At 45.4% G+C, this 23,441-nt stretch overlaps 7 protein-coding genes across 9 annotated transcripts; 4 read left to right on the top strand and 3 right to left on the bottom strand.

The window, feature by feature from the left end:
- The first annotated feature begins 2,423 nt into the window (after positions 1-2,423).
- LOC135627211 (G-type lectin S-receptor-like serine/threonine-protein kinase B120) lies at positions 2,424-5,740 on the top strand. 2 transcript variants are annotated; one of them, XM_065133221.1, is made up of 7 exons: positions 2,424-3,999; positions 4,075-4,194; positions 4,270-4,490; positions 4,580-4,790; positions 4,881-5,118; positions 5,218-5,368; positions 5,435-5,740. In XM_065133221.1, exons 1-7 carry the CDS (start codon positions 2,718-2,720, stop codon positions 5,738-5,740), a joined length of 2,529 nt encoding a protein of 842 aa, XP_064989293.1. In that variant the 5' UTR covers positions 2,424-2,717. The 2 variants fall into 2 exon arrangements, with proteins under 2 accessions (XP_064989293.1, XP_064989294.1); XM_065133222.1 differs by having other exon boundaries at positions 2,425-3,999; positions 4,075-4,179.
- Positions 5,741-6,023: 283 nt separating this feature from the next.
- LOC135627212 (calcium-binding protein PBP1-like) lies at positions 6,024-6,684 on the bottom strand. Its single transcript, XM_065133223.1, has one exon. The coding sequence runs from the start codon at positions 6,558-6,560 to the stop codon at positions 6,210-6,212; it is 351 nt and encodes a 116-aa protein (XP_064989295.1). The 5' UTR covers positions 6,561-6,684; the 3' UTR covers positions 6,024-6,209.
- Positions 6,685-7,566: 882 nt separating this feature from the next.
- Positions 7,567-11,853, top strand: LOC135627006 (cyclin-U1-1-like). Of its 2 annotated transcripts, none has more exons than XM_065132905.1 (6): positions 7,567-7,738; positions 7,933-8,014; positions 9,619-9,692; positions 9,915-10,233; positions 10,453-10,931; positions 11,437-11,853. In XM_065132905.1, the coding sequence occupies exons 5-6, from the start codon at positions 10,504-10,506 to the stop codon at positions 11,720-11,722; spliced, it is 714 nt and encodes a 237-aa protein (XP_064988977.1). In that variant the 5' UTR covers positions 7,567-7,738; positions 7,933-8,014; positions 9,619-9,692; positions 9,915-10,233; positions 10,453-10,503; the 3' UTR covers positions 11,723-11,853. The 2 variants fall into 2 exon arrangements, with proteins under 2 accessions (XP_064988977.1, XP_064988976.1); XM_065132904.1 differs by having other exon boundaries at positions 9,614-9,692.
- A 701-nt stretch (positions 11,854-12,554) lies between these two features.
- Positions 12,555-13,666, top strand: LOC135626749 (protein VASCULATURE COMPLEXITY AND CONNECTIVITY-like). The gene is made up of 3 exons (XM_065132329.1): positions 12,555-12,910; positions 12,995-13,200; positions 13,286-13,666. Exons 1-3 carry the CDS (start codon positions 12,689-12,691, stop codon positions 13,536-13,538), a joined length of 681 nt encoding a protein of 226 aa, XP_064988401.1. The 5' UTR covers positions 12,555-12,688; the 3' UTR covers positions 13,539-13,666.
- A 1,067-nt stretch (positions 13,667-14,733) lies between these two features.
- Positions 14,734-17,116, top strand: LOC135627004 (organic cation/carnitine transporter 4-like). The gene is made up of 2 exons (XM_065132901.1): positions 14,734-15,175; positions 15,719-17,116. The coding sequence occupies exons 1-2, from the start codon at positions 14,806-14,808 to the stop codon at positions 16,915-16,917; spliced, it is 1,569 nt and encodes a 522-aa protein (XP_064988973.1). The 5' UTR covers positions 14,734-14,805; the 3' UTR covers positions 16,918-17,116.
- Positions 17,117-17,281: 165 nt separating this feature from the next.
- Positions 17,282-18,116, bottom strand: LOC135627622 (laccase-4-like). The gene is made up of 2 exons (XM_065133746.1): positions 17,961-18,116; positions 17,282-17,704 (listed from the first exon to the last, which is right to left on the bottom strand). Exons 1-2 carry the CDS (start codon positions 18,114-18,116, stop codon positions 17,282-17,284), a joined length of 579 nt encoding a protein of 192 aa, XP_064989818.1.
- Positions 18,117-19,060: 944 nt separating this feature from the next.
- On the bottom strand, positions 19,061-22,266 carry LOC135627005 (uncharacterized). Its single transcript, XM_065132903.1, has 4 exons — positions 21,837-22,266; positions 20,371-20,515; positions 19,567-19,660; positions 19,061-19,483 (listed from the first exon to the last, which is right to left on the bottom strand). Exons 1-4 carry the CDS (start codon positions 22,202-22,204, stop codon positions 19,197-19,199), a joined length of 894 nt encoding a protein of 297 aa, XP_064988975.1. The 5' UTR covers positions 22,205-22,266; the 3' UTR covers positions 19,061-19,196.
- Positions 22,267-23,441: the final 1,175 nt, after the last annotated feature.

Below are 23,441 nucleotides of genomic sequence, written 5' to 3'. Positions count from 1 at the left end.
AGACCACATATGCAATCATGTAGCATCAAATATGTAGAACATGGGATAACGATCCGATGAGTGAGATCTCATGTACCAATTTTTATATGTTCGTTCATAAAGGGTCAATCTACTAGTAACCTCATAAGGTCCCCTAAGGACCTATAAAAGAGATAACAATTTAATAAAAATATTATAACTTAGGATTTCACATATAAACATTTTAGCAAACACTTGATAAACAATATAAAAGATAAACTTCACAAGCTCTAAACAAAGGACTCAAGGCAATCCACTATGTCCAAACTCCGCACATGTGTCTATTTGACACTATTGCAAAACTAAGTGATGAATTAATCTAAGACACTACCCAAAAACCCATCCAACCATAAGTCACCTAGGTAACTCCAAGGTACTAAGATAGACGATATTTTTGGCTACTTTATGTATAAGAAAATTAATCAAAATTGTTGGCTAGGCCCTATTTTTGAATAGTTTTGTCTTTGCATGATAACCACATACAACCTACATTTATAAGTCTAAAATAATCATAAAACTCAACTGAAAATGAGTTGTTAAGTCTATTATAAGCTCTTTATATGTTGCTTAAGGCATAAACAAAATCGAAAAGTACGAATAGAACTAGATATTGCATCTAACACCTCCCCTACAACTTGTTTATGACAACGTGGTGGTGAGGTGTCAACCACCTGGCAATAAGGTATTAGCCTTATGGTATTAGTCATATGGTGGTTAAGTGTCATCCATATGACGCTAAGGTATCGGTCGTCCTTCTTATGTTATTATTCTCATATTATTTGCCCTCCAATCATCATGTTTTGTTGTGTGCGATAGTGTTAGGGCACGATGATGTTTTTATTTGGCTCCGGACTATAAGGAGGACAATTTGTGTATCTTATTATTGAAAAAAAGTTTTGGGTTGATTTAATCATGCTGTCATCAAAAGAGTACTTTAGGCAAATTCGTTGTGCTATTATTTAAAGGAGCGTATTAGGCCCATTCGATTGTAATATTATTGAAAGCAATGCATTGGTTCGATTCGATTGGTCGATTGTCGAAACGAGCAATTTGGGCTGATTTGGGTCGATTTGAATATGCGATCATTAAAATAAGTATCATTAAAATAAGTACTTTGGGTCGATTTGGTAACGTTATCATTGTAAATAATATTTTCAGTTGATTCAGCCATACTATTATTGTAACGAGTGCTTTTTATTGATTCAGTCATGTTGATATCATAAGGAGTGCTTTGAGTATATTCAATTATATTATTGTCGAAAGAAGCATTTTAGGTCGGTTCTATCGTGCTATCGTCGCAAGGAGTAATTTGGAATGATTCGATCATATTGATGTTGTAAAAAACATTTTGGATTGATTCGAATGCATCATTATTGAAAGGATCTCTTTAGACTAATTTGATCATGACTTCCTCGTGACGAGCGTTTTAAATCTATTTGATTGTATTATCATTGAAATAAATATTTTAGATCGATTTAACGTAAAGAGTATTGTTGGTCAATTTAAATATGTTATTATTAAAGGAGTTAACTTTAGATCGATTTAATTGTATTATTATTATATAATACATTTATTATATACTTTAGAAAAAAAAGGATGTGTTATCCATATTACTTATGGATCATTGTTCAGAAAACTGATTAAGTTGTACTTATTAACTACATGGATTCCGATTTTTTAAAGTTTTTTTTAACATGTTTACAAGTCTAGTAAGTTTGACGACCGTCCCCGATTTCCATTGGACTCAGTTGCGTCATGGACTCTCTCTTTCGGAACTCGATTTCCTCCTCCTCCTCTTTGTAGTATTCTACAACAAAGAACAAAGAAAGACAAGTGTTCTTGGCATTTCAACATATGAGCTTCTGTTTGTCGTGACGCAGGAAGAACGAAGAACACGAGGATTCAGAATCTGTCAACCTCGCGTCCATCTGCACTCGACTTTTGTTAGAATTAAAATTGTCCGAGAAACAAATCGGTAACTCACGTCCCCTCCTCTTTGTAGTATTCTTCAACAAAGAACAAAGAAAGATGTGTGTTCTTGGTATTTCAACGTATGAGCTTCTGGTTGTCGTGACGCAGGAAGAACGAAGAACACGAGGAAGGCCGTCGTACCAACGTCAGAATCTGTCAACCTCGCGTCCATCTGCCTTGGACTTTTGTTAGAATTAGAATTGTCAGAGAAGCATATCGGTAACTCACGTCTCCTAAATCCACGTCAACGGGGAGAATATGTGAAAGGTGGGTTTCTCGAAGGTCACTGTGACCTTCGTGAAGCCTTGACCCGCTTCGGTCTCTCTTCTCACACGTGTGTTGGAAGAACCCGTCGTTGTTTTGACCTAAGACACTGATCTTTGCCACGAGAAGTAAGGCACCGAGTTGACTTTCCAGTCGCCCATCGATGTTGGTCGACGGGATTGCAACTCCACTGGCCTTGGCCGCCTGTTCTTCTGCTGCCTGAATGCTTCGGGTAATCTGAGCGCCTTCAAACCCGACGGCTGCCGTGCCCAATCGCACCACCTGTTTGACCGCCTGCACCTTCTTCCCTCACAAGTAAACAAAGGAAGGCGGCAGTTGGTCCAACTGCAAATGTGAGACTTTTGACGTGCCGCTCCGGGCGATCGAACGCGTCGACCTGTTATTATTTTGGAGGCTCCTTCTTCGGCCGGATTAATCGATCGATTCATGTTCAGTTCCTCAGGATGGGATCTCAGTGCATGGGTTTCGCAGTCCTGCTGCTCTCGCTTCTGCTCGTCTCACCGGCTTCTCTCTCGTATGCCAAGGACACCCTCGAACTAGACGGGTACATCGAAGACGGCGAGACGCTGATCTCCGCCGGCGAGATCTTCGAGCTTGGCTTCTTCAGCCCCGGCAGCTCCAAGTACCGGTACATCGGGATTTGGTACTACAACTTCTCCACCGACACCGTCCTCTGGGTGGCCAACCGCGAGGCGCCCGTTCACGACACCTCAGGCCGCCTTGCCGTCGGCGGCGACGGCAACCTCGTGGTCCTGAACGGCAGCCGGAGCGTCCTGTGGTCCTCGAACGTGTCCTTGTCGTCGAACGCGTCGACGGTGCAGCTGCTGGACGATGGCAACCTCGTGCTCAACGACACCGGCCGCGTCGCATGGCAGAGCTTCGAGAACCCCACCGACACGTACCTGCCCGGCATGAAGGTCGGCCTCGACCTCACCACCAACGTGAACCAGTACATCACGTCGTGGAAGAGCAGCGACGACCCGGCGCCGGGGAACTACTCCATGGGCGTCGACCCCAACCGGTCGACTCAGATCTTCGTGTGGGAGGGGACGAAGCCGCGGTGGAGGTCCGGGCGGTGGAACGGGCAGGTCTTCATCGGGATCCAGAACATGGTGCCCACCTACATCTACGGGTTCAAGCTGAGCAACTTCGAGCTGGAGAAGAAGATGTACTTCTACTACAACGCGTTCAACAGCTCGCACCGCTACGTGCTCACATGGGAGGGGATCGAAAAGCATTTGACATGGAAGGACGACACCAAGTTCTGGTCTACGTTCTGGGCGCAACCCATCACGGACTGCGAGCTCTACAACAAATGCGGCAACTACGGGAGCTGCACCGACGAGAACACCCCGATATGCTCTTGCTTAAAGGGATACGTGCCGGCGGTGGAGGCGGAGTGGAGCAGCGGGAACTGGACCAGTGGGTGCGTGAGGAGAACGCCATTGCAGTGCGAGAGGAACAGCAGCGGCGGAGCTGGGAGCGTACAGACCGACGGGTTCTGGAAGATGGAAGGGGTGAAGCTGCCGGACTTGTCGGACTGGGCCTCGGGCGTCGTCGACGAAGACGGATGCGGAGCCGCCTGCTTGGGTAATTGCTCTTGCCAAGCCTACGCGTACGTGACCGGGATCGGATGCCTGGTGTGGGGTGTGGATTTGGTTGACATACACATCTTTTCCAGCGGCGGCAATGACATGTACCTCCGCCTTGCTGCGTCGGAGATCCGTGAGTGCATCTTCTCTTCTTCTTTTCATTAGCATTTGCCCATTAGATGTCCTAATCGGCTCAAGTTCCATGCAGAGACCAAGAAGAAGAAGAGCTTCGTGATACTCATAGTTGTTTTAGCAGTGGTCTTATCACTGGGATGCATCTACCTGTTCTTCAAGTGCAAGAAAAGAATCAGAGGTACAGCTCGTGATGGTATGCGGCAGCAGACACTGGCGCTTTTCCATTTGCTAATTCTCTGCTAAACCCCCCCTGGAAAAAACTCTGCAGCGTTCTATCGACGGAGAGGAGGCGGAGGAATCGTGTCGGTCGATCCCAACAGAGATAGAGATCGAGCAGAAGGTGGAGTGTCGTTTCGCATTCCAGATGAATCGAAGGACCAAAAATGCCAAGAGCTGCCTCTGTTTAGTTTCGATTCGATCGTTGCTTCCACATCCAACTTTGCACTCGCCAATCTGCTCGGTGAAGGTGGATTCGGTCCTGTTTACAAGGTATGCTCAGATCATCACCATTAGTCACTAAGAAGCAAGGTTAGAGAAGGTGGAACACAGTGCCAATTTGATTCCTCTGTTTGCTACAGGGTACGCTACCTGGAGGCCAAGAAGTAGCTCTAAAGAGACTGTCAAGGAGCTCGGGACAAGGCGAGACCGAATTCAAGAATGAGGTCATCCTAATGGCAAAGCTACAGCACAGGAACCTCGTGAGGCTCTTGGGTTGTTGCATTCATGGAGAAGAGAGGATACTCGTCTACGAATACATGCCCAATAGAAGCTTGAATGCCTTCCTTTTTGGTAACGCTACTTCCTGCTTTCCTCTGTCGCCTTTGTGATCCGTTCGTTCGTCCTCCAAGTTAACCTTGATCTTACGCATAATTCGGACAGATCCGAGAAAGAAGGGATTGCTGGAGTGGAAGACGAGGTACGACATCATCGAAGGGATCGCCCGAGGCCTCCTCTACCTTCACAGGGACTCGAGACTACGGATCATACACCGGGATCTGAAGGCCAGCAACATATTGCTGGACAAGGACATGAATCCCAAGATCTCAGATTTCGGCATGGCGAGGATCTTCGGCAGTGACGACAACGAAACAAACACGAAAAGGGTGGTGGGAACATAGTAAGTACTGCATTAATTAACACCAAAAAGCTCTGCAGCTGTTGCAGAGATCCGACGCTTTTGACACCTTTCATCTGTGTTTTGGTGGCGGAAACACAGTGGTTATATGTCTCCGGAGTACGCAATGCAAGGAGTCTTCTCTGTGAAATCCGACGTTTATAGCTTCGGTGTGCTGCTTCTAGAGATTGTGAGCGGACGAAAGAACAGCAGTTTCGCGCATCAAGACTCGTCACTTAACCTCCTAGGCAGCGTGAGTAAAGCTATCGTTGATCTTTCATCTCGTCTTGCTCTGCTCACATAAGGAATCCTTCTGCAGGCATGGAAGCTGTGGAACGAGGACAACGTGATGGAGTTTGTGGATCCGGCGATAAGGGATTCATGCTCACCGAGGCAGGCATCGAGGTGCGTCAACGTGGGGCTCTTGTGCGTGCAGGACCGGCCAAATGATCGACCAACGATGTCGTCGGTAGTAATAATGTTGGAGGGTGGGACTGCTGCTTATCCACAGCCGAAACAGCCCACGTTTTCAGCAGAAAGGAGCCCCAGCGATACGGAGTCATCCACGTTTGGTCTCAGAGTTGCTTCCGCCAGTAACTCCATCACTTTGCTCACTGCAAGATAGAATTTTATCCGCTTCGTTGGAGTAATTCCATCATCACTTCGATTACAGGATGATAGAATTTTAACCCTATCATTCGAATCAGAAAATTTATGTCTAGATACATTCGACAGCAGAGTGTTTTTGGAACTTTCGATTTGTTCTAATATTTCAGTGAAGTAGGAGGCTTGAATCAGATTGATCAGTTCTGACTGACTTCGATTCAGCTCATTCTGTAGACAATTTTGGCATATATCGAGCTTGCATATCAACAATTCACCAAACAAGGTGTGCTAAAGATCAGATCTGTAGCAGTAAGCAGAGCAATTTGCTTTGAAATTATTATATGAACATCATAATCCGATCGATCCAAAGCAGCCCACTCATGGTGGTCGATCCCATCACTACCCAATCCACCGTGATTTATTGGATAGGAAGACTACAGAATCTAGAAGTGAGAATGGCGAAGAAGTCGGAGGAGGTGGAATCGGAGTTAGCTCATGAATGCGGAGGGCTGGTCCATCCGCTGGCTGGGTGCCTCCATCAGCTGGGGGCTGAGGCGGACCATGAGGACGCAGAACTCCCACTGGCTGAGCGCGCCGTCGCCGTCGGCGTCGCCCTCCCGGATCATGGCCCGGAGCTCATCGTCGCGGAGGCCGTCGAGGCCTAGCAGGGCAGCGTTGCGCTTGAGGCTGTCGAAGGTGATGAGCCGGTGACGGGGGTCCATCAGGAGGCGGAACCCATTGCAGAGTTCCTCCACGAGGCCGTCCCCCCCGAGCTTCTCCGCCATGACGGGGAGGAAGTCCTCGAACTCCATCGGCCGCCGCTGCTGCCCCCGCGCCATGAGTGGTTGTTTGTGATGGCAGATGGAGACGGAGGGGGAGGCTTAATAAAGCATGGGCACGGATGGGAACGGGCAGTTCCTTCGAGGAAACGGAGGCGATGAGGTCGGAAGGAAGGTGGTGAGCATATGACAGCTGCGTTCATGCACGGAACGTGCTTGAAACATAACACAGAGGAAAAAGAAGAGACGGACACACAGCAGGTTTCCTTGAAGGCGATGTTCTGTCTCGGATTAGAATATCTATCTTAATATATAATTAAAATTTCAATAATTAGAATAAATATATATTTAATTATTTCTAAAAAAATCTAATTACGCTATATTTAATTTTTTTTTTAGGGAAGAAAGTTAATTTATATGCATAAATTGATGGAGAGAGAAGAGATGAGCACGTGTCTGCTGGTACATAATTGGGGGACAAACCACACAATGCGCTTACTTTGTTGCTTAATAAGATAAGCCAAGCCAAGGGTTGTGGCTGCAGGTCATACCGCAGCGGGACCCCACCACTTAATAATTGGGGCCACAGGCAAATTCACAAACAGGTGTAACGCAAGATGGGCTGGAATCCCAATCTGTCGGCAATCAAATGCTACTCGCGTGGTCATGCGGCCTCGTTTGCAGGCAAAAGGAATCATGGAAGACTAAACAACCCCCGACCGAAGGGGTTGGGACCGAGTCGGCCGAGTTGTGGGATTGGGTCACTAATTGGGTTTATCGGGTCCCTCGTGGCGTCGATGATCCGTCCGAATCCTTGTCACGGAGAGGACAGCCTGCCATTGGATCGTTCGTGGGCCCAACAACGCTACCCAATAATGGGTCGTTGTGTCTCTTTTTTGCTCGTGTATGTATCCCTTCAAATATTTGAATATTTCTTGGATTTAATCTTCAATTATTCACAATCAACGGAAGTCGGTTCAATTATTCTTGAGAATTGGGCCGCGTCATGGTTTAAATTAGATCCGCCCGCACAAGAAGGGAGTTTTCTTGGCCTCCCTATTCCTCAGACCTAAAAGAGAGAAGACGGGGGCGGGGCGGCGAAGAGCGGGCTGGGGTGCGACCCGGTCGCTGACGGCGTCGAGGAAGAGCGAGGACAAGGTCTTCAATCGCGTGCACGAGGGAAGCACTTCCTCTACGTCGTCTTCAACTTCGTCTTCGCTACCTTCGCCGGCAATCGAGTCAGTTCCTTTTCGACCCCTTTCACCGGTCTCTACCCTACCTTTCATTCGACCGTGTTTGCCTCCTGCATCCTTCGCTCGTTTATTGTTCTATGTGGTTTGTACTAGAATGTGAATGTGATGAAGCTTGTCGTTTGATTGGTATTTGAAAGTTGGAAAAGCGGCAATGCTAAAGAATGCTTTCTCCTTGATAGGTGACTCTGTCTCGGTGGTTGCTTGAGGGCAGCGGAGGTGAGGGTTCCCATCATGGTCTCGCGAGCACACGTCGATGAAAATGTATGTTTCTCTTTGGTGGGTGAAAAAATTCGCATTGATTTCTTTTTAATTATCTGCTTAAATTTACAGAAATTAGCTTATGATTTTAGAGCAATACTGTTCGCTGCCGTACAAAAGGGTGCGACTCTTGGTTGATTAAGCTACCGAATTAGTAGTCTTCACTAAATGCAAGGAACCACTTGCAATCAAAGGCTTCACTAGCTCATAGTTGGATGTCAGAACTGGTTCATACTAAAGTAGCGAAGAATAAACCACAATGCAAGTATAGGCATAAAAGGGTCTTATCGGATATTTCTTTCCTTTTCTGTTTCTTGTAAGTCCTTGTTCAAGAAAATTTTCTAACGAAATGCTATGCTAGTTGAAACTAAATCCAAAATTTCGGTGACATTAAGAGCCCTGTCCTGAAAGTTGAGGTCTGGAATTATTGCAGAAATTATGATCTTTTTTAGGTTTTATTGGAAAATTTATGGTAATTATTCTTTGTCTGGTGGTGTCCCCTCTAGTCTTTACTGATGAAAGAAAGAACAAAAAACGAATTGTTAGTAGTACCCAAGGTAATTTTACATTGATTGCTCAACAGAAGGGTTGCATGAGACATAAAGCTCAGCTTATATCATTTGGTAGTGACCCAACAAATACGGTGGTGCTATGAGTTCAGTGAGCTATCAGATGTGGAAAACAAAGAATGTAGTGTCAAAGGATATTGCAGTGTGCAAATACATGGTACATCAGAATATTCCATCACCTCCAAACCTTTCTTAGCACATCATCGCAAGTTACTTGTCAGAAGAATGAAGTGGTAGATGTAGAAATCAGTTGAAATGAGAGGAACAAGTGAGAACATGATTGCAGCCAACTAGTTGGATGGTTTGTTTTGTGCCCCCAGGAGACTTGAGACTTGGTCTCCATCTAATCAGGGAACTGTAATTGATTTCCAATCCAATCCTAGAAACCGAAGGAATTTAAAGTTCCTGTAGAATATTCAAATGTACAGGTTGGTGGCAGTTCAAAATTTTTGCTACCATGAAATGATCATCCCAGTCCTTCAGTTTTCACCTAGACCTATTAAGATTATAGAAAGAGAGGGTGCTATTTTTTGCTGTAGCTATGTTCATTTTAAGGGCACTACTAAGGCCTAGAGAAAGATCTAAGGTTGTGCCACATGTATCATGTATATCTGTGTTATAAATGATATTTCTTGGCCATCTATATTGGCAATGAATATTTGGCTTTATACAATGTCCCCCTATTTGGGAGCTCCAGTCCGGCCCGCCCACCTGTTCTCATTGCAAGGTCACTAGATCTCAATTCCATGGGTGATATTATTTGTTTTCTTGTTGTTGCTATAAATTTATACTTGTAAATGGTAGCTGTTCCCATTTTGGCTCCTGATATAGGTAATCTCATGTTAAATGCATGTCTCCAGTAAGTCTGACAGTCATATTCTCCTACTTCAGGTGGTAAGCTTTAACTCACATTAGATTGTTATTTTTGCTAACATTCTCCGAAGAATCTCTTCAAGGAACCTCCTACAACTTCTGTAAGTTCTCGAATCTTTGCTCTTAATATACCGTTAAGACCATGTTCTTGTTTTCCCAGTGCAGCACCATACTTAGCTGTAGTGAGGATGACTCGATATGTTGCTGGGACAGTCTCACGAAGATGTGTTTGTTGTAAGGTATGCAGGGTTATATATTAGGTCTCTGTCCTTTGGAAACATCTTGTTGCACACAATATTTGGTATCTCTTCAAACTTGTGCATTTCACTAGTGTTGTCAACAGAATTCTGGACTTTGGGCTGATGCCTCTCCTTCAATTAGTTGAATACATCCATTATATTGTATTGTTCTTAAAACATTTTGGAGCCTCTGATATCCGTTGGCTCTTTCTCTGCTTTCAGGTTATGAAATCATGAAGACTCAGAACCTCCTATCAAGGATGCCATGATGCTGAATGGCGACCTTTTTGTCTACCGGTCTCCGTAGTCCAAACCTTTTGTCAGGATTCTCTCTGCAACTCGAGGTTGAGATTGCAAGGCTTGTTTGTGATGGCGACCGAGCACATGGCGTCTTTTGGAGAACTGTTCCTTGGCTCCCTATTGCATCGTCCTGCTCTAAATCCAAGCTCTAAATCCAACTTCTCGGTGCGTCGGCAAGCCGTCAACATCGACAAAGACGCTGATTGATGCAAATATATCAATTGTACTTGCTGCATGAAAGGTACGTGAGCTGCATTCCTCCGCCCCCCACTCCCCATCTTATCCATAACTCGCTGTAAAAAAAAGAAAGAAAGAAAGAAAATGAGAAATCTCGGCTGGGATTTAACTGATTCGATCCACTCGTTCGTCATCGCGCACTTATCTAGATGACGCTGACGATCTCTGCTCTCCCCTTCTTTTCTGTACCGTGCTTGGTGTTTGGACTTGTTTGGTTGTGAAGGTCCAGTAGAGGAGTCAGGATGTTGCCTTCTTGAGGTAACGAGAACAGGAGATGCCTTCTTCAACGATGGAGGACGTCGCAGGTGGCGACACGGGCGACGCGGAGGCGGCGGCACGGGTGCTGGACGGGATCGTGCACGCGCTGGAGCGGATGGTGGCGCGGAACGAGCGGGTGACACGGACAGACGCGGAGGAGGAGGAGGATGAGGAGGAGGGGGAGACGGCGGCGTTAGGAGCAGAGCGGATGCGGGGGAGGGGGCTGGCGGCGTTCCGGGGGACGCGGTCGCCGGGCATCAGCGTGGGGAAGTACCTGGAGCGGCTGTGGCGGTACACGGGGTGCAGCTCCTCGTGCTTCGTGGTGGGCTTTGTGTACATCGACCGGGTCGCCCACCGCCACCCGGCCTCCCCCGTCGTCTCCCTCAACGTCCACCGCCTCGTCCTCACCAGCCTCCTTATCGCCTCCAAGGTCCTCGACGACAAGTATGCCCCCTGATTTCTTCTCTCCGTCCTCTTGCTTGTTCGTTCTTGATTCGTGACCTCAATTATTTCTCTGATTCGTTTTAGCTATCGTAGCGCAATCAAACTACTAGTATTAGAATAAATATGGTGGGAATAGAAAAATAATACAATAGTAAAAAAAACACTTCACCTTTTTTTTTTTTTTAATTTTGCAATTATGACAATAGGATTAAAAAGGGTTTCAACATATTGTCAATTTCCTTCGTTTCCCTTCGAGTCACTAAATTCAACAAGGAGAGGGGTTGGGAGACCAATCTCTCTCTCTCTCTCTCTCTCTCTCATTGAATTTTTAATATGCATAGACATGAAAGGACTTGGGGGAACATGTTGTGAATACTACTTTGTGGGACTTCAGCCCTCTGCTACTTCATGGAAACAGCTGGCCGAGGTCCATGTCTCTATCCCTTGTTGTTTCAATGCTCTCTGTTCATGATGGTGGTGGTGGTGGTGGTTGTGGTGTGTGCAGGCACCACAACAACGCATTCTTCGCGAAGGTGGGCGGCGTGAGCAACGCAGAGCTGAACCGGATGGAGTTGGAGCTCCTCTTCCTGCTGGACTTTGGCCTGGTGGTGAGCTCTCGGGTGTTCGAGAGCTACCGCCGGCATCTTGAGAAGGAAAAAATGCTGGCCCGGGCCACTCAAGAGTTGGGCAGAGCCGTCGTCGATGCCTCTGCCAATGGTGGTGTCCATGGTCTCCGTAATGGCTCGTCGCGGCACTCTTTTTCGTCACCACGCTGCTCTATAGACTGGTGATGCACATCAATCATCCTCTTCACTCCATGTCGAGAAGAAGAAATTGGAAGATCATGTGAATTTGTACTAACTACTTAATTACTGTGGCTCCTGCACTACCAGTTCAAATCATGCAGCTGAACTTTTACCAAGATGGCACCGGAGCATATATATATATATATATATATATATATATATATATATATATATATATATATATATATATATATGCTGGCTGGGTTTGGTTCTTCTCTGCTGATTGTGCCACCACTGTCACTTGTCAACTGAATTAGGAGTATAATGCATAGAGATGACTGAATCATACATATCAAACAGCTCATCATACATGCACGAAAAATAGACTAGCCAACAACAGACAAGCATTTAAATGGCTACTGCGTAGCCATGTGAACTGTGTCCGGCAAATGTATCTTTAGCAGATCGGTGAAATTAATGTGCAGATCCTTTTGACTACTGCTAGACCTCATCAACATCAACCAAGCGGAATATATATATATATATATATATATATATATATATATATATATATATATATATATATATATATATATATATTAGTTCCTTTCTTCTGCAAGAGGAGAGGATTCTGTGTGCGAAGAGCGTCGTAAAGGTTGAGCCTCCTGCAGAAGGATTCCTGTTGAAGACTTGGGGCTTTAGCAAAGGCAACTCAGCTTTCAAAGTTGGGTGAAAGATGCGGACGACTTCTCAATCCATGTCAAGCTACTTCATCTCAGGCCAGCCTTTTAATTCAACCTCAGAACACGTACAACCCAAAAGCATGCATTCCCCTTTGTGTTATCTTTCCATCCCTGCCATGCTGGTTCTTGCTGCATCACCGATACCAAGCTTTCCTTGCTTCACATGAGAAGGAATCCAGTGACCAGAAAAAGTAAAGCCAGAGTGAGCTACAAGAATGACAGCATCTGCAACAGCTAAGATCAAGCATGTCGATGGTGTACGCCGTCGATGTTATTCTCTTGCTTTTGCAGCTATTATATTACCAACCCTCCATCCCTTGCTTGGAAACACCACACATCACCTCTTCTTCTTCTTCTTCTTCGATCTCATCGCTGGTCTCGAAAGGAAAAAATGGCGAGAATGAGAGGGATTCTTATCTGCATCCTGATAGTGATCATGGACATTGTTGCTGGTATTCTTGGGATAGAAGCTCAGGTTGCCCAAAACAAGGTGAGTCGAATGAATATGATTAGTCTTCTGTCTGCCGCATAGTGAAGAACCAAGGTTAATGCGAGAGTTTGTGAGCTTCAACAGGGCAAGCATTTGAGGGTGTTGATCTTCGAGTGCAAAGAGCCCGTCCATGAAGCCTACAGGTTGGGACTGGCTGCAGCCATACTACTGTTGCTGGCTCACGCAGTCACAAACCTGTTCGGTGGGTGCGTTTGCATCTGCACCACCGAGGAATTTAGTCGATCATCGGCAAACAAGCAAATGGCTGCAGCTACACTTGTGCTCTCATGGTAATCACCTCGAACAAAACAAGAACGCTAGTAATATAAATTCTACTGATAATAGATTCCGAAACCTGCTTTAATCCGTGGACAGGATAATTCTGGCGGTGGGATTCATCATGTTGCTCACCGGCGCGTTGGGCAATGCCAAGTCGAAAACCTCCTGCGGGCTTCCTCACCGTCACTTGTTGTCCATCGGTGGGATCCTGTGCTTCATCCACGCAGTGTTCAGCGTCGCCTACTACGCCGCCGCGACCGCCACATCAGCGGAAGCGGAAGGGAGGACGACGACCAGGGATGTCGGCGCTGCCCCAACGGCGCGAAGGCCCCAACAAATGCAAGCCTGATAAGCTTTCTTCGGCATCGATGTTGATGTACGGTTCGATGCGTGCTTCACTCTCGTGCTTTGGAGACCGACGGATTCTACCCATTCGAAGTTGCAATTTGGCACTTAATATTCTTCTTCTTCCTCTTCTTCTGGTTGCGTCGTCCGTATATGCATTCAATCGCGTTTCCAATGAGCTTAATAAGTCATTGGCAAACTCTCCGTGACAGATACTTAAAGCTTGTTGATTAGTATGGCAAAAGAAGGACTAGCGATCTGCCTACATTATCCAGTGGAATGGAATGTGATTTCGTAGGATAAGACAGAGGAAACGCGACGAGCGAAAGAAGACACAAAAATCCACCAAGGACACAACAAGCTTTAGAAATCGAGTCCGCCAAGTCGAACTCGAACTCTTCAGCAGTTTCGCTTTCTATCCACGACGCGCGCACTGCGAGTCCGGAAAGCGAAACGGAGAAGACGACCACGAGCAAGAAGCCGTGCGTTCCAAATGACGTCGCGCGCACTGCGAGTCCGGAAAGCGAAACGATAAAGACGACACGGAGGAAGAAGCCATGCGTAGTACTAAATGACATGGGCGCGCGCGTAAGGGCTCAGCGTCGCTTCAGCGTGCCGCCTCCGCTCGCGGCGCGGCAGGTGTGACCTTGGAGTGTTGTATTGGTTTACGTGGCGAGACGTGGTTCCTGTTCCACGTTGTTTCTGCCCGCTGCTCGTTGTGACGTGGCTCCACGGCTTCCGTGTTGCTTCCGCCCACTGGTCGCTGTTGACCGAGGATATGCTGTTATAAGATTCCCTGTGACGTGAGCCTCTTCGCACCTTATTCGATGCATCTCATGGGCACACATCGAGATCTAATATTAAATTCAAAATATTAATAGAAAACTAGTATATTTACACACACATAAAAATATAGTCAAACCTACTACGAGTGTTTATCCGATACGATTACAAGTTGGGAAATATTCATTCATTATTTTTATGCACGTTTACGACCAATAAATATGTAGTGAAAAGAATCAATTAAATCGAGCATCATTTATTTGGAGTTAGTTCCACGTTGAGTTTGTTGGAGTGGGGTTATGTGGTGGGTGATTCGGTTTGAAATCCACAGAACCGGAACATTTTAATTTAAACCAGACACCTGCCGAACACGGCACCGCCAGCCTCGCCCATATAAACTGCAACACTTGGTGGACGGATGGATATCCCAACTCCAGGGGAGGAACCCGATACCGTATCCTGCGGAAGCGATCCCTAACCCGAGCGGCATGGGCTCCATGGAAGGCGGCGGCGCCGCCGCCACCACCGATCTCCGCTCTCCCCTCCTCCCCACCTCCCCCGTCGAGGAGAGGGTGGGGATCGACGAGATGCTCCGGCGTTACGCGGGGGAGTTCGGCCGGTGGCAGCTACGGCACTTCGTGCTGGCGTCCGCCGCCTGGGCGCTCGAGGCCTTCCACACCATGGTCATGATCTTCGCCGATCGAGAGCCCGGCCGAGAGGCGGCGGCGTCGGACCCCTGCCGACCGGACTGGCCCGTCGGCGCGGCCGCCTCGACCGTCGCCGAGTGGGGCCTCGTCTGCGGCCAGCGCTACAAGGTCGGCCTCGCCCAATCCATCTTTTTCCTCGGCTGCATGATCGGTGAGCCCTCCTCTCCCTACCGTTTCAAATCTTGAGGTGATCTTACCACTGACGGTGCCCCGAAAAGTTCGGCGGGGTGGGGTGTCCGAACATACGACTCGATAGGCCCACACCATTATTACCTTTTTCTCCTTGAAAGAATGGGCTTTCATTCCATGGATGATTTGTCTCGTAATATTTGGATCTTATATCGTTACGGCATACCAACAATTGTGGTTGAGTTACAATTTTGACGATAATTTAGTTTTAGATTATTTCAATCTAATGAAAATAAAAAAGAATAAAAACAAAAAATTCAATTTTCTTTATTGACTACAGGTTTATTGGTTTTGTATGAACGATTGCTATGAGACAAAAAGGATTTAATGTGGGAGGGGGATGGGATGAATATATTTAATCGTATCAAACATGAGACTTTGACGTATCAAACATGAGACAAAAAGGATTTAATGTGGGAGGGCGATGAGACTTGACGTGCCGAAGTGACCGGTAGGCTTATGTTACTTTCCGATCTATTCACTGTCTTTTCACCGTTGGTTTCAGGATCCGGCGTCTTCGGCCACCTGTCCGATTCCTTCATGGGAAGGAAAGGATCGCTGACCATCGTCTGCGTCCTCAACGCAATCTTCGGCCTTCTCACCTCCTTGTCGCCCACCTACTGGGTCTACGTCGCTCTCCGCTTCCTCACCGGATTCAGCACCGGCGGCGTCGGCTTGTGCGCTTTTGTCCTCGCCACGGAACCCGTCGGCCCGACCAAGCGCGGCGCCGCCGGTATGTCCACCTTCTACTTCTTCTCCGTTGGCATCGCCATCCTTGCCGGCATTGCCTACCTCTTCCCGTCCTGGCGCGCGCTCTACGTCGTCACGTCCCTCCCCTCGCTGTTCTTCGTTCTCGCCGTCCTCCCCTTCGTCTCGGAGTCCCCCCGCTGGTACCTCGTCCGTTGCAGGATCGCAGACGCTATGGCCGTCATGCAGACCATCGCCGAGAAGAACGGGAAGACGATACCGCCGGGAGTCGTGCTCAAGCTCGACGAAGAAGACGAAGGCGATGATGGACGGGACGAAAAAGAAGCCGCCGCGGCCGTCAAGAAAGTGGACGCTCACGGTGTCGAGAAAGCCGTCGTATCGGGCTCCATCGTCGACGTCCTCCGCTCGCCCACAACGAGACTTCGCCTCTTCCTGACGGTGGTGATCAACTTCCTGTGCTCCGTAGTCTACTACGGCCTGAGCCTCAACGTCGTCAACCTCGATACTAACATCTACCTCAGCGTCGTCCTCAACTCTGTCGCCGAGATGCCGGCCTACATCCTCACCGCACTTCTCCTGGACCTCTTCGGCCGGAAGCCAATGGCAGTGAGCACGATGTGGATCAGCGGGGCGTTCTGCGCCGTCGGGAGCTTGGTGAGCGGCGCGGGGGCGATGAAGATCGTGAGGATGGTCTGCGGGGTCATCGGCATCTTCGGGATGGCGGCGACGTACAACCTGCTGTTTCTATACACGGCGGAACTGTTTCCGACGGTGGTGCGGAACGCAGCGCTGGGATGCGCGACGCAGGCATCGCAGATGGGGGCGATCCTGGCGCCGTTGGTGGTGGTTCTGGGGGGCAAGGTGCCGTTCGCTGTGTTCGGGGCCTGCGGGATCATCGGCGGGTGGCTCGCCTTCTTGCTGCCGGAGACGTTGAATCGGCCCTTGTACGACACGATGGCCGGGCTGGAGGAGGGCGAGCGCAGGGGGCACAAGTGAAAAAGCTTCCGTTTTCCTTTTTCTTTTGGTTTCGTATCCTTTCTTCGTAGGTATTCATTCTAAAGAGGCTAAGACGTAGTAGTAGTAGTAGTAGTATCTTCGAAAATAAGTTACAAGATTGCGTGGGCCATAGTTGAGTTTGTAGACAACATTTTTGGGATGGCATTAATAATTGCGGCGTAGGTCTAATTATAGATTAGATCCTTCAGTTAATAATGATTAGTATCCCGATCTTGTAGTATTAGGTAGGATCCTCATATAAATCTTCCTTAAGTCGGCCTAGAATCTCATGACCATCCAACCGTTGGTCGAAACTCCGATGGTGTTCCTCTCCGTTGGATCCACAAGGTTAAACTTGGCGGGTTCATTCATCGGATCGTAGTTGTCGAACCCTTGCCCGAAGACGAAGAAGTTGTAGCCATGGAGGTGAGCTCGTGTCCTGCATCACCAACTCGACGCCGGTGTTGAACGGAATCACCACCAGCTTGGTCCCCTTGCTCACCATCGTGTTGTTCGGCGGAGCTCCGATGTAGTTGAATGGCATCAGGGTGACGAGAGGGGAGTCCGGGGTGTAAACGTCTTTGGACCACCCAGTGAAGTGTGCCCGGAGGAGAGCCGTCGTGGGTGACACGAACGAGATGTTGTTGACGGCGGCCGCGAACTTGGTGCCGTTGGGCCTTTGGCACGTCTGGTTCTTCCGGCGCAGTCTCATCCCGAGCCCAACCGTGAAGAAGAAGCGTCGGCCACGGTTTGCACCACGTTCGCCAGACCACGTAACGTACCGGTGCTATTGGATGAGACAGATCAAATTTAGTAGATGTGTAGATTGTGCCTGACGCACATACTTTTAACAACGAATAATTTTATAATATATAAAAAGAATACAAATAAAATAAAGCAATATACATATATATATGTTGGCCTCCTTTTTATTTATTTATTCTCACAGAGTATTCATTATTTTCTAAAAAATAAGATTACCCTTAACTTTCACCCCGTCAGTCACGGCACGATGGTCGCTTTCACTCTTCATTATCGTGTACCGTCTCTACTCCGCTATAAGGTCTTGCCATCCTCGTCACGTTATCGTCGTTATCAATACCTTTGTGAGGTCTCTCGTTGTCGTCATTATTGCCTCCACCTCGTTTGTAGAGGCCTTTCATCGTCCTTACAAGCCTCGCAAGGTACCTTGTTACCATCACACCCTTTGGTCTCTCCTCTCCACTGCTTTCACTTCCACCACTCACTACTACTTCCATCATGCAAGAAACCCTTCCTTGCATGAGCCCTCGCCCTTTGTCCCTACCATAGTCCGCATTGCTATTGTTCTTTTCATCTTCGTGTGATGGGCAAAAAAGGTGGAGAGCGAGGAGTGAGAGGAGCAACAAGCGAAAGTGCGAGGGCACTCTCCTTCAACGTAGCGGGCATTTACAGTAGCGAATGAAGGTGACAACGTATTCGAGGATGATGAGGGCATTAGTGGTACCAATGACAAACTAAGACCAGGGCACTCCCGAGGGCGAGGAGCAGAAGTGGCAACTGAAAGCCAAAGATAATCTCTATTTTTAAAAAAATAAAATGCACTCTACTCTACGAACGATAGAAAAAGGCAAAAGTAAAAAATTGGCATCGTTCTTTTATTGTATGCTAAACACATTTCTCCACCGTATGCCACCCTTCCATTCAACACCATTTACCTGTCAATAACCACTTTTCTACTAAAAGTCACTCTTCCATTTGGCACCACTCTCTTGCCAAGCACCAATCTATCATCACGCAGCATAGATGCATGGTGTTTCTAGCCGCCGTAAAGAGCAAAAAGGATCCCTTCAACCGCACGATCACACAACCCACAATACAGAGGAAGCTCAAAGTCAACTAAGGCAACAACGCTTACCCATCTATTTTGCAGGTTCGACAACTCCAAGGTCAAGGTTTTATCTTCACCTGAATTCGACAACCCACAATACAGGACGTATCGTGCCGAATCTGACCTGCTCCATCGCAATTCAGGAACACCAAACAAAACCGATAAGTCTTTCTTCTTATTAGCAAGAAGGTAAGTCACACATAACCTAGACAAGATAAAGTAAAAGCATTGCGATGCATATTTCGACCAAGAAACAGTTCAAAAACCCAAATATAAACATGACTTGATATATTAATGAGTTTGTAGGCATTGACACAAGCAAGCAAGTTGACAGTTCTCCGAGCATCCTTACCCATAGTGGGCATTATTAACCGACTGCATCTCAATTTATTCCATTGTTTTCTGAGATTTATCCTCTCCTGAGCAAGACTACCAAGATGGTGGCAATTGCTAGAGCCATAAAAGATGAACCGATAGTGAAGTCGACAAATGGTTTATCAGTGTTTGTGCTGGTTGAGCTGGAACTCCTTCCTAAAGTCTGTAAAATTTCTTGAAAGAAGCTGGTGATGTTGCTAACCATGGCTACCACCTTCACCTTGACATTATGCACAAAGTCTGAAAAGACTGAGTTTGGGGTTGTTTCAGCGGTAGAAGATTCACAATCATCAGCAACATCTGATTCAGAATTGAGAGCAACTGCAGAGAGAGATAAAAAAGGAACTAGGGTAAATCACATTCCTTTCAACTTAATGTTTATACAAGTCAATGTCTATACTTACTTGACTGGTGAGTTATGTAAAATTCCATGACCTTTTCGTTCTTCATTACAGCATTCCAAACATTCTCATCAGAAGCAAGTGAAGCAACAACATCCTAAAATAGAACCATGACAATGAATGGCAATTTCTAGAAAATTAATGGATGTTTAAAATAATTGGTTTGGTAAAATTGATCAAAGTGGGAAAACGAAAAATTGAATGGGAACCACAATTTGTCGATTGATGTATAGGATTCCAACGAACCTTTCGGCTACTCTCATACTTAAACCTTATTTGAGTAACAAAGTCTCAACAACGGTGTTGCTTTAACTGCATAACAACATAAAAATCGACAAGCAAAATCCCAAGACATGCTACAGTTGCTAATGAAAAAAGCATAGATTTGAAGTTATTTGAGTCATCGTTAACTGAAAGGAACGAAAGTTGTTTTAAGTCATTTATTGGATGCCATCTGCAAATGGTGCACCAAAGAAACTAAGTATACCATCTAAAAAAATGTCGTGCACATTTAAATATGAAACCAGTTTGTACAGATAACATTTGAAATTTGAGAATATACCTAGTGGCAAGAAATAGATATATGTCCATAACAAACAAGATTTTATTTGAAAAAAAATACTTACCACAACAAAAAAATCCATCATGAATGTATGCCTCAAAAACTAAGTAAACTTTTTGCAACATTAATAATATATCCTATAGGATAATTCGACAAATAGTCAAAGATATTATCAAGGACAAAAAGACCAGACATTAATGCAGAAGTGCATACTGAAATCTATAGACTATTTTATTCATATAAACCTGAACTTCAGGGCTTCCTCGCAGCAGCGAAAAAGCCTGAACAACATGTCTTGGCGCTGATGGGACGATGGATGAAGCTTCACTGTGAGTAGACTCTTGAGGAGCTTGAACAGTAGACTCATTGGTGTCTGGGGTGGAATATACCCTGAAATAGAATTAAAATTAGTGAACGTGGTAAACATTAAAATCAAACTTTCCTTGAAACAAGGACCAAAGTGATTAAAGGTTTGAGATGCACTAAAGTTCTGAAGTGCTTTGGAACCTAGGCACAAGGCGAATGCCTTATTGGAGACACATTTTAAGTGACAATTGAGAAGAATACAATTTAAAAAGCTATTCAATTTTCTGTAAATTGTTAAAATGTTGATTTTGGCTTATTAGCTTAAAAGTTAAGTGCTTTGTTCATTGCAAAAAACATGAACATCGAGATGAGTTTAACATTTGAGAAAGAAAAAAGAGGCTTCTGCAGCAATGCAATGGAAAGAAAGGCAAAATTAATACAACAAAAATAGATTACAAACAAATAAAAATGTAAAAAGCAATATAGACAAGTAACATAGTGGCCAGAAACAAATTGAAGAAACGAAGAGGCTATAAAACCATGAGTGCAATGCAAAAGACAAAATAGAAGGTCCTCAAGATGAAGATGAGTCAGAATGGAATGTAAAACTCTTAGTTATATATATTTTCCATAATTTGACCCTGTGAGCCACCTGCAATTACATGCAGCGTGGCACCTACTTGGGGTACACGTCCTCTTCTTCTCTTCCTCTATCACTTCCTCTTCTTCCTTTCTCTTCCTCCGAACCTACTCTACTTTCTCCTCCATCCCCTCTTTGTCCTTCTCCTCCTCTCCCTTTTGTGCATGCCATTGTATCATATGTCAATAAACCATTACTAGTTAGTATGTACCGATTCGACCAAAGCCCACCATAGGGTCTAGTAAGAGAGCGCAAACCTTGCTTATTATATCTATTTACATGTCTATTGGCCAATACTTTTCCTGCGGTCAAAACATCCATATGGACTTATGATCCTATCAAGAGACTAGCCAAAGATAAATCTTGATATATCTAGGTCAGTTGATACATCTCCACAGTAAAAAACTCCTCTTTTGGATGGGGATCTGTTTGCTCGAGTCTTTGTCATAAAAGAGTGCATGGTTAAGAGAAAATGAGTGTAATCTTTTTTGAATAACTGACACAGCAACACACTCAAGCACACCTATGGGGACAAAATCAGGATTATCAATCAGTAGTTATCGAAAACTAAAGATTCAAATGCAGGATTATACCAACAGAACTTTCTTATATCGCATCCAGTAACGAAATAAATGGTATAGGTTAAGCAACTGGCTTTACTTAAACGTAAATCATAGACGACATTCTTTTGCTTATACACCGTAGAAATCGAGGGAACCGAATCCTATTATGGAGAAGGAAAGAGGGTTGAGAAACGAGGCTTACATGTCGAGGGCATCTTTGAGATCGGAAGTCGCTTCCTTGGCCTCCTCCAGCGAGGCCACGGGCCCGAACACGAGCCTCGGGGCCGGATGCAGCGAATCGAGCGTGACATCCTTCTCCTCCTCTTCCCAATCGGCGACCTCCCAGTCGTCGAACTCCCACGCGAGCCCCTGGATCTCAGGAGCCGCCTCCAGGAGGCCGTTATGAGAAGAGGCGACGGAGATCGACGGCCCTGCCTCGGTCGCCGGCGCCACGGCGGAGACAACCGCGGAGGACGGCCTGGAGGCCCTCGACGCCGCCGGATGGCCGACCGAACGGTAGCCGATGAGGGCCGCTGCTTTCGCGGCGGATCGCAGGATTCCTCCACCCATCTCTCTCTCTCTCACCAGCGGAAGATTGGGTGAGGTTTCGATAGCCTGTAAATTTATATTGATGTATATTTACATATATATATATATATAATCATTTTATTTTTATTTTTTGAAAAATAGGTGATCGTGTGATCGCATTCCATGAAATCCGATCTTATTTAACGGAACAAAAGATACGATTTAATTGGGATTTGAGATTAATATCTATACAAGTAGTAGTTTTAAACTTTGGTAAATCTGAATTCCGATTTCGCATACCCAATTGGTTTTTGTTCCCATATAATAATCGATCGAGTTTATAGGAGGATGCCATCCATCTAAGCTAAATTACAATACCCAAATATGAAAAGAGTACATTAATTTTGGGGACGAGTTGGATACCTAATTAATTGGTTGGTTCGATCATCCTTACAAATGATGAAGTGAGAAGAAAATTATGTACATTAATTTTGTTTTTGATTTTTTTAATCTAAATGTAGAGAATATGTTTTGAGATAGTATAGTAAATAGAGGATGTAGGCAAGTAGGAAGAACTTTAAGGAAATTTTGGTTCTTACCTTTTTTTTTTTTTTTTTTTTTTTTTTTGTCCTTCTCGTTCTTCTTGGAAAAAGGTAAGCCTTTGGATCGGAGTTAAATCAATCAGATGGGGAAAAGAAAAGTTACGATGGTTTAGGAACATTGATCATAGAAAATTATCCTTCGTTAAGCCAAGGATCTAATGGATCATGAGATTGTTTTGACGGACAAACTCAAATTGATTGCACTAATGTCATGCTATTACATGTGGGGACATCGATGTGATAAGAAATGATAAATTTTGTTACATAGAGAAAATATTTGTCCACTCGTAAGCAGTTATGAAATTTTAAATATAAATAACTATATATATATATATATATATATATATATATAAATAAAATCCTTTCATCGTACTCTTTGAATATTTAATTCAAACTTTCGTTAACTTAAACATTAATATATTACTTTAATTCAAGCCTCCACTAACTTAGATATTGATGGAGTGATTGATGGTGATATTTCAATCATTTTTGGCTACCTATGTGATAGTCCTCAGGTGAACGAGGTGATGACTTGAATGACCATTAAGGAGTCGACTTATACAAAGACGATAGAGTGCTTGACCAAGTCCTTTCAATGCTAAGTCAGGATTAAGATGGAAAGTGGTAAAAATTAAATACCTTATTGATAATAAATTAATAGCTTTATAATAGATAGA

The sequence above is a fragment of the Musa acuminata genome, chromosome BXJ2-11, assembly GCF_036884655.1.
Source record: "Musa acuminata AAA Group cultivar baxijiao chromosome BXJ2-11, Cavendish_Baxijiao_AAA, whole genome shotgun sequence".
NCBI lineage: Eukaryota > Viridiplantae > Streptophyta > Magnoliopsida > Zingiberales > Musaceae > Musa > Musa acuminata.
This window is presented reverse-complemented; position numbering and strand designations above follow the sequence as displayed.